The sequence below is a fragment of the Muntiacus reevesi genome, chromosome 5, assembly GCF_963930625.1.
Source record: "Muntiacus reevesi chromosome 5, mMunRee1.1, whole genome shotgun sequence".
In the NCBI taxonomy this organism is placed as follows: Eukaryota; Metazoa; Chordata; class Mammalia; order Artiodactyla; family Cervidae; genus Muntiacus; species Muntiacus reevesi.
The window spans coordinates 37518018-37528189 of NC_089253.1; the positions used below are offsets into that span (position 1 = coordinate 37518018).

Consider the following 10172-nt stretch of genomic DNA (forward strand, 5'->3'; position numbering starts at 1 on the left):
TACTCTGTGCCTTATTCCACACAACCCTGTAGATGGTCATTTCTGATAACTTTCGAATCTTTTGCTTTGAAAAACAAAGTTGCAGTGAAAAGCTTGGGCATATGGTTTATTTGGTCTTCCTTGGTGTCTCAGCCGTTAAGATTCCACCCACCAATGCCTGAGACTCAGGTTTGATCCCTGGGTCAGGAAGATCCCTAGAGGAGGGCATGGCAACCCACTCCAGCATTCTTGCCTTGAGAATCCCATGGACAGAGGAACCTGGTAGGCTTCAATCGATAAGGTCACAAAGGGTCAGACACAATTGAAGTGACTGAGCATGCACGCAGGAGTGTTATTTGACTCTGAATTTCTAGCATTATCCCAGACCCCAGCACACAGAATTCTCCTTATATGTTTGTTGGATGACATAAAATATCTTGTGGGTGCATGTATCACATTTTTTTTCCAGTATGAAACCATGCAATTGTAACACTGCTCTAGTCTAGCTCTTTGATACAGATTGGCATCAAAGGTGCCTCTGATCTGTGCTATCTGTCCCACTAACTGAAGTCACTCATATGTTGCTGGCCTGCCCCTGAAGTCTTCATTTTGTCATTTGACCTCTTATCCTCCTAGCAAACTCCTCTCCAACTAAAGACTGCAATGCACATCTCATGACATGTCTAGGAAGACCACATGAGCTCAGAAATCTCTAGGATTTAGGCCCCTAGCATTTATTTTTATCACCTTATTAGCATAGGGTCACAAAGAGTCAGACTTGACTGAAACGACTTAGCACAGCACTCAGCAACAGTGTTTTGTCTCCAAATTGGCAAAAGTCTCCCCACTCTTAGTTCAGTTTGGTTTTTCAGCCAAGCCACAAGGAAGAGATTACAGTAGAAACTCTGTATTCTGAGAATTTTCCAAATCAACTCCCCTTGGACACTGATGGAGGTAAAGATTTTATGGAGCAACTGGTATTTCTTATCAGACCCATTAGTGGCCTAGAGGGGACAATTCGAGCAGGTCAGAGCATATATAGCTAGGAGCTCCTGGCCATCTCTGCATGCTAAGGGCTCAATTGTTCCCGAGCACTTTGGACCCTTGAAAGAACCATGAAGTGGCTTGGGCTCCTTGGGCTGGTGGCCTTCTCAGAGTGCATAGTCATGTAAGTACGGGGACTATAAGTGGCATCATCTCTTTCTCTGGGATTTTTTTCCTAGTTCACTTATTCTTTTACCCATCAGGGTTTGAAGAGAATGTAATCATTCCCTGACAGTCTTACAGTTCAAATTTCACTTTTTGATAAGAACCTTGCTATTGGCAGCCGGGGTCCAAGGTTCTTGGGGTAGGCTTGCAGAACTGCACAACTCTGGGGGTACAGTCACAGCATGACACATGTGGAAATGGCACTCCTTGGAATTGCTCAGTGCACAACCTGTGCAACTGTAGGTGCGGTCCTGTGGAATAGCATTTTTCTTGCATTTGTTTCTAGGTCTTCTCTCTGCTCTCTCTCCATTTCTGGGTATACGTGTCTGTGTCATCATCTCTGTGTCTATCTCTCTATCTCTCCATCTCTCTGGATGTCTCTGTGCATGGAGAATGCTCTGATTTCTTTTTTTATTCTGATTCTTCCTTACTTCTCTAGCTTCTTAATTTCCCTAATTTATCTCCCATCTCCTGGCTTCCTCCCTTACTCCTCTCTTCTGCTTGAGCCCCCAGAGAAAGATCAGAAATACTACTTCTAGGCTGTTATACCTCTAAATAGCAGTGTGACCACAGCCAAGTCACAAACTCCCTGCATTTCAAATTCCTCCCTTGTAAAAAAGAGGATAAGAAACCCACTTCTACCTTATTCCCTGTGTTTCTTGAGAAAGATACAGTAGGATGGCCACAGCTATGCTAAGTCACTGTTGAGACTTCATATATATCAAGTGTATTACATCCCTCCTTTCACTTAATATCCAAACATTCTATATAGGTGGGGTAGAGATTATTACATTCTATCTTTTACCACTGAGGAAACTGAAGCTTCAATTGCTCATAAAAATGGAAAATACACTGCCATTACAACGCCATGTATGACAGTCACAGTATCACACAGACCGCTGACTGTTGCCCCTTCTTGGTTTCCTTATCCCCATGCTTGGTGAAAGAATCCCGCTGACAAAGATGAAGACCATGCAAGACACTCTCCCAGAAAAAAACGTGTTGAAAAATTTCCTGGAGAAACACGCTTACAGACTGTCCCGGAATTCCGCCAGTGACCCAAAATTCACTTCTCACCCCTTGAAAAACATGCAGGATGTGAGTATTTGGGAAGGATGGTGCTCCACAGCGCCCCCTGGTGCTCTGACCTAGCACCGAGGTTCATCTGGACTTTTCAGGTGGGAAGTTGGGGCTGGGGTGCCTGCAGGAGGCAGAGTCAGTGGGTAACAGGGACCCCATTCCCAGAGGAGAAGACACTCTCATCCTCAAATCTTGGTCTGTGTTTACTGGGTCAAACAATGACCAGGTGGAGGTAAACATCCATTTCTGCGTCAAAGTTGTGGCATTAGTTTCAAGGAGACTGCTATCTCTGAACCAAGTGATCCATTGAGTTACAAATGAAGGGTGAACTATGTCTGATCAAAAGCAAAGCTAACTGCAAATCAACTATGAAACCCCAGGCAGAGGAAGTTCAACCTTTGCAGATCCAAGAATGATACCAGTAAAAAAAAAAAAAAAAAAACATACTGAATCATGGGGCTAGTGGAGACATAAGAGATGCAGGTTTGATCCCTGGGTTGGGAAGATCCCTTGGGTCTTGGGCATGGCAACCCACTCCAGTATTCTTTCCTGAAGAATTTCATGGACAGAGAAGCCTGGCAGGCTATGGTCCATAGGGCTGCAAGGAGTCGGACCTGACTGAAGCACCTTAGCACACACATAGCATGTATCATATAAAAGTCTAAAGCTATAGCTATCGATTTGAAAAACATCTCCTGTCTTCTTCTAGAATATGCAGGCCAAAGGCCACCCTGAGACACAGGCAAAGAGTAAATAGATGTCAAATGAAAGGGCCACCTGCACGGTACTGACAGGACATGATCTCAATTTAGAGAAAGTGGCCCAGGGTGACCTCCAGGAGGGCCACCTGGACAAGGCTGTGTTCACGCTGGTCATGAAGAGGAGACTGGAGTGTTTCTCAAATGAATGCACCAGTCTGAGCAGAGGTTGTGAGATAGGGGACAGGTGGGGAGTGGGGGTGGAGGGTTGGAAAGTGATTTTTCGAGACATGGAAAACCCAGCAGGAGTCAGTACTCCAGGAATCAGAGGTGGCCAGGCAATCAGGTCTGCCCTAACCACCATCCTCCGGCCCCTGTAGTTCTTCTACACTGGAAACATCACCATTGGAACACCTCCTCAAGAGTTCCGGGTCATCTTTGACACCGGCTCATCTGTCACATGGGTTGCCTCAGTCTACTGTCACAGTCCAAGCTGCTGTAAGTACCACCCCAGTCCCGACCATCCCGGACTCCCCATCCCACCTCCTTCTCCATCCTTGGCACCTGACACGCTCATCTCTTTTGTCTCCAGCTGCAATGATTCGCTTCAACCCGGAGGCATCCAATACCTTCCACGCCTCGAACAAGTCTATCAACCTCTCCTACGGCCTTGCGTGGATGAAGGGAGTTCTTGGCTATGACACCGTTCGGGTAAGTTGGAAACAAGGAGCTGAGCCAGGGCAGGCTCTGAGAGTGACTACTGCTCACAAAACAGACACGGGACCAGATAAAGCCCTTCCTTCTGAAAGTCCCTAAGTGGCTGGCTGTCTGCCCCTCAGACCTGTCCCTGGAGAAATAGCACCCCTGCTGACACACAGCCTCCCAGAAAGGCCAACCCAGAGAGGGGCTTAGGCTGTGGACCTGCAGCTCCTTTGCCCATAAGCAGCTCAAGGTTCTTTTTGCTGGAAGCAGGGAGAGAAGGGGAGAAGCACCCACATTTATTCTCAGACTATGCTGGACATATTCATGGTAATAACTTGTTTAATCCTACAACAACCCCACATAGCAGATACTGTGATTAGCTCCATCATACAGGGAGGTAAGAGAACTGAAGTGCAGAGAGCAAGGAGCTTGCCAAAGTCACACATCTGGTAAGCAATGGAGCTGGGCTAGCCAGACAGGCCAGTCAAGCAGGTGTGGAGTGTTTCAGGAGAGGATAAAACTGATCTGGGGCCACTGGGGGCAGTTCAGGGCTTTAGTTATCCACCCAGGGAAATAGGGAGCCACATATGTGGGTGGGGCCTGATAAATGGGTTCCCAGTCTGGGGGACCATTGAGAGTCTAGTAAAAACTATGGCCTGAAAAAAAATAAATAAATAAAATTTAAAAATTTTTAAAAAAACCTATGACCTGTCTCTTCCAAAGTACCTGACTGTTTTCCCTCTCTATCTCTCACTCATTCACTCTTTATCTCTCTCCTTCACACACACACACATTCACACACACACACACACACACACACACACACAAACACACATAGGCCCAAACCTCTCCAAAAGCATGTTTCCAAGGCAGAGTTTTCATAAGAACGATGCCTGTATACAAGAACATTGTATAATGGGCTTCGGTCTTCTGGGCAGATGTAGAACCCTCAATACATTACAGTGAATAAATTAGGTCCATTTCTGTCATCAGATCATAGTGATGCCAAAGAGAAGGCTACCCTTGTCTCTATACATTTTGTCCTCAGGTGGGAACCACTGGGTCCTGTCCTGAGTCTTTGGTTGCCCCATCTGTACAGAAGGCATGAGGCCAATTTGACTCACACAGATGGTGTTTGCAGGAGTAGTTAGTGTTGGTTAAAATCCACATCCGCACACCAGTGGAACCCACATTCCTCTCCCAGCTTAGCCTAACAGTCTGAAGTCAATGCAGGACATAGTCAGGCCTCAGTTCTTCTCTGCAGTGCTAATGGCATCTCCTCCCAGTCCCACTTTCCAAGCCTTTACATAAGAACACTCTCTTCTCCCACAGATCGGGAACCTTGTCATCATGAACCAGACATTTGGCCTTGCCAAGGAGTACGAAAGACTCATAGTATCCAAACCTGTTGATGGCATCCTGGGCTTGGGCTTCCCTAAGTTAGCTAAAGGAACCATCCCCATCTTAGACAACCTGAAGAAACAAGGAGTCACTTCTGAGCCTGTCTTTGCCTTCTACTTGACCACGTAAGTCTGAGCTGGATAAGCTGTGTCTCCAAGTTAACTGTCAGATTCTTTCAGTTGCATGAAAAGTTATAGACAACCTGATCCAGAATATTCCTGAGAGACAGTCTATCCGAGGAGAAATGCTGCACCAGGGACCCGCCTGGCCCCATCACTTGTTTTTGTCAATAAAAGTTTTTGGAACACAGCTATGCTCACAGTGGGCTCAAGGGGAACAATTTGGTCCAGAAGGGCTCAGGGAAGAAGAAGAGCAATAGAAGGTGTCAGGAAACGGGTTGGAGAAACAAGTAACTTGGTTTGCTGGTGGATTTGATATGGAAGATAGGTGAAGGATGGCGAGAATGTTTCCTTCCTCACTAACAGTTCACCAGGATCCCAGGACCAGTGACAGAATTTGCATGGAGTCAGTGCAAAATAAACATGTGAGACCCCTTCTTCAAAACATACTAGGAATTTCAAGGCAGGGAGAGCAGAGGTGGGGCCCTGCTGAGTGGGCGGCTTCATGGACTGCACAAGTCACAGGCAGGTGAAGCCAAACCTGGTTGACCCTGAACCCGAGTCCTTACCACCATGGGGCCTTGGTTTTTCTGAAAAAATGACAGGCAAAACAAGGAGGGGTGCTAGACCCCTCCAGCATGGTTCCTCTGAATGTGTCTGTAAGAACTCAGGTCACTGGAGGGGACCAGGCCCTCCTCAGAAAGCTGGTGGCCAAAGCCAAGTTGCTCAGATTCCAGCCTCTTCAGTGGCACTCATTAGACGGTGACAGGCCTGAGTCAGGTACTCAATCCCTCTGAGCCTCAATTTCTGCATCTGTAAATGGGGACCACAGTAGTGCCTCTGATGGCTGGGTAAGCACAGCCCTCAAATAGTTCCTGGTGTTACTGTCCTCATGGTGCTCCCCTCTTTCCTTCTCTCAACAGCCAGAAAGAGAGCGGCAGCGTGGTGATGTTTGGTGGGGTGGACCACTCCTACCACAAGGGAGAGCTCAACTGGGTACCAGTGTCAAAACCCGGCTTCTGGCAGATCGCCATGGACCGGTAAGCCTCTCCCTCTGAGGACCACCCCACGTGGTGCTTCCACGTGTGCACACAGACACATGCAGACACACAGAAGTACACGCACAGGCACACAGTCACACACAGACATACGATCCACCCAAAAAGACACACATTAAAACACATATGGAAACACATATAAACACACAGAGGCCCACAGATACACACAAACAGACACACACACAGACAGAGGGAGACATATAGACACACCCACAAACAAGCAAACACAGATACAGAGACCATCCATGGGTTTAAAAATCACCCCAGGCCTCCTGACCAGGTCTCTGACCAGGGTCCTGAAAGGGTCCAGACAGGCCTGTGCAGCTGCGGGGCGGAGGGAGGAGAGCACCTGCTGCACTGTGAGGCGGGGAGCATGCTTTAGGGCCCTACACTGTGATAAAAAGTTGATCAGGGAGAATCTCACCAGCCTGAACAGGGTTGTGTTAAGATGTCCAAATGCCCAGGGCTACCAGGCAGGCGGGACTTCTTAGCACACAGAACTGCCACTTGAAAAACACGGCAAGTCCTAGACAAACTCAGAAACCTGGCCTCCTCAGAAAGAAGCTACTCAGCAGTGGAGACAGGTTGGTTTCAATGGGGAGAGGTTGTGACAGAGAGAATCAGGAAGCTGGGATCCAGGTGTGGCCTGAAAACAATGGGCAATAATCAATGGCATTCTGTGTGATACCCTCAGACAAAGCTGATGTGCCCTTTTGCATCCCATGAGCTAGCTTGGGCATCCTCTAGCCACAGCCTCAGTCTGAGCCAGGTGAGGTGTTGCTAGGAGACAACATCTCCCGGGGAGCCTGTATCTCCCTCACTCCCTCTCTGAACATCTGCTTCCCCAGAGAACCTCCATCTTCTCTGTGTGGGTTGAACTATTAATGGTCAACACCAGACACAGGTTTCTGACTGTTCCTCATTCATTTCTTAATTCATTAATTAAAAAAAAAATACATTGGGCATCTGCTGTGTGCTGAGAGGCACTGGGGTCAAACTTGCCTTCTCATCTAGTAAAGCAGTCATACATGAAACGAGTCACATACATAGTGAATTACCACTTTGGTACTTGCTAGACACAAGGAAGAGTCTACAGAGAGTGAGCAAGACAGGAACCTGATCTAGTCTGGTGGGAAGATTCCCTGACAAAGTGACAGTTAAGCCTAAACCTGGAAGATGAGGACAAATTAACGCAACAGAGGGCATGGTTGTTGTGTGGGAAGGGTGATGGTACATGCCCAGGCCCTGAGGCATGAAAGACCTTGGTGCATCAAGAAGTGCAAGGATGTCAAAGAAGGTGACATGACCAGAGCAAAGGAAGTCAGAGTCAGGGCAAGAGCTGAAGCCCCGACTGTTCAGGAGACTTTCAGGGAGGCAGCAGTTGTAGGGGAGGCTACATAGTGACCCTGGTGCCTGCTTTGTTCCACTGTCTCCCAGCATCTCCATTAACGGGACGGTGGTTGCTTGTTCCTGCGGATGTCAAGCCCTTGTGGACACTGGGACGACGATGCTGATAGGCCCAAGTGATGCAGTCACCAAAATCGACGGGTTCCTTCAGCCCAAGCCCAGTGAGGATAGCAAGGTGAGGGGTCAGGCCACAGGGTCCCTCTCTGGCTCTCCACACCCCAAGGATCAGCTGATGTCAACCTCTCTCCCTATTCCTCTAACGTATTCAGATTCCATGTAATCTCACCAGTACGTTGCCTCCTATCGTCTTCACCATCAATGGAATTGACTACCCTGTGCCTGCTCAAGCTTACATGGAGAAGGTGAGGGGCCAATCCTGGGGGCTGGTTCTCAGATGTGGAACTTGCAGGAACCCTTGGGCTGCTGCCGGGAGGAGGGCACCCTCTGCAGGTCAAGCCACACCATTGCAGATGCTGCTGAGCCCCTGTGGTTGGGCCACTGCCTCCCACAAAATCATCCACTTGAGCATAATGGACAGTATGGGACACCCATCCTCCTGATAAAAATGTGGAGACACCACGGCATCCCGGCCTGGTGAGGGGCACAAGGAGAGGGGAACACTAAGGGCCTCTGCCCTCAGAGAACTTCGGTGCAACCAGAACCCTCAGGTGCATGAATAAGGAAAGTCAGTTCTAGCAATCCCTGAAATAGGACATGTGACAAAGGCAGGGAGTGACTGAGGACAGTCCCAGTGTGCTGTTCCACCCTAGTCTCCCTTTCCTTCTCAAAAGTGTCCTGGTTTAGATGATAAATTATATAGTTACCCCGGTCCTTGCTACAATTTCCCCTTGCTAAGCCGCAGTGCCCCCTCTGTGAGTTGGGGTACCAACCCTTCTGTGGGGAGGTTGGATGCTAAGGTAAGTAAAGGAGCACAGTGACTGCAAATCCCCAGCACACAGTGGAGGCTTCATGTCAGCTCCCTATGGGAGCTCAAAGCAGGCTGATGGGCCAAAGAAGGCTTTGAGGAAAAGAGGGAATTTCAGGAATTCTAAAGCCCAGCGTCATGGAGGCATGAGGAGGCCCGCTTGGGTACAGGCAAATATACACTGATTCCATGTAAATGCACCTTCCCCTTGTGGGATCTGCAAAGGAGTGCTGGGTCAGATTAGTGGGTGAGGGTGACACCAGAGGAGCACCATAGTAAGTCATCCAACCCAGCCTGGAGTGGCCAGGGAGGCTTCCTAGAGGGCCTGAGCATGGTATAAAGAACCAGTTGTGGGCACTGCTATTTAAAATGGGTAACCAACAATGACTTACTGTGTAGCACCTATGCAGCTCTGCCCAGTGTGGTGTGGCAGCCTGGATGGGAGGGGATTTTGGAGGAGAAAGGACATCTGTATGTGTGTGCCTGAGTCCATTTGCTGTCTACCTGAAACTATCACAGTATTGTTAATCGACTATACTGCCATACAAAATAGAAATTTTAAAAAGAAGAAAACAGTTGTGGGGAAGGGGGAGAAGATCAGGCATTCTCTCCAGAAAAGACAAAGAGCAGGGGTGGGAAGGAATGAAGCCGTAGAGAATGAGGGGAATTACCAGCCATTTTTGTTCTTTGTTTTTCTCACAAATTTTATTGAAATATAGTTGATTTACAATGTTGTGTTAGCTTTTGCTATGCAGCAAATTCACTCAGTTACATGCATATATTTACATTTTTTTCATATTCTTACCCACTGTGGTTTATCATAGGATACTGAATATAGCTCCTTGTACTATACAGTAATACTTTGTTGCTTATCCACCCTCTGTATATTAGTTTGCATTTGTTGACCCAAAGCCCCAATTCTCCCCTCCTTCTGCCCCTTTCCTTAAGAAAACCACTCTACCTGAGCCCTCTTGTTCTGGGATGGGCCCCCATTTCTGCACCTGCAGAGAGCTGTGGAGAGACCCACTTGATTCTCAACAAAGGCAAGAAACTGCCAGCTCTGGATGTCGAGGGCAGTGACAGGTAAGGGCGCAGGCTGACTGGTGTGTATTTTTGTCTCCCCCAGGTTTCTGAGCACGCCTGCTTTACCCACATTCTAGGAATCCCAGAAGGCATTAAAGGGTCAGAGACCTGGGTCCTGGGTGATATCTTCCTGAGGTTGTATTTCTCTGTTTTCGATTGGAAAAACAACAGGATTGGCCTGGCTCCTGCAGTGTAAATGCTGGGCTGCTTCAGGAATCAATCAGGCCCACTCCAAACACACACTCACTCACACCAAGGGCATTCCGGCCCAAGGGTGCTGATAAAACTGTGTTTACTGCTCTGCAAAGTCCTATTCTCAGTAAAGAATAAAGCATTTCATCTCAATGGTGCTGATATGAATGGGTGCCTCTCTTTGGGGTCGGGGAGGTGCATCATAACCAGGCAGGATCTAGAATCAAGTCTGAATCACAAGTGAGAGGAGTCCAATTCCAACTGGCTTCAAGGAAAAAGGAGACAAATTGGAAGGACCCTGGGGCTCTGGGACGCAGGA

At 48.0% G+C, this 10172-nt stretch overlaps 1 protein-coding gene across 1 annotated transcript; it reads left to right on the plus strand.

Moving 5' to 3' along the window:
- Positions 1-1094: 1094 nt before the first annotated feature.
- Positions 1095-9857, plus strand: LOC136168810 (pregnancy-associated glycoprotein 2-like). Its single transcript, XM_065936506.1, has 9 exons — positions 1095-1147; positions 2136-2286; positions 3347-3464; positions 3559-3677; positions 5001-5194; positions 6112-6228; positions 7684-7828; positions 7923-8015; positions 9705-9857. Exons 1-9 carry the CDS (start codon positions 1095-1097, stop codon positions 9855-9857), a joined length of 1143 nt encoding a protein of 380 aa, XP_065792578.1.
- Positions 9858-10172: the final 315 nt, after the last annotated feature.

What these genes read in the sequence shown, in the direction of transcription:
- LOC136168810 (XM_065936506.1), top strand. Translation starts at nt 1,095, where the DNA reads ATGAAGTGGCTTGGGCTCCTTGGGCTGGTGGCCTTCTCAGAGTGCATA. An exon ending in TTCTCAGAGTGCATAGTCAT is followed by an intron (nt 1,148 to 2,135) that starts GTAAGTACGGGG and finishes GCTTGGTGAAAG; the next exon opens with AATCCCGCTGACAAAGATGA. An exon ending in CCTTGAAAAACATGCAGGAT is followed by an intron (nt 2,287 to 3,346) that starts GTGAGTATTTGG and finishes CGGCCCCTGTAG; the next exon opens with TTCTTCTACACTGGAAACAT.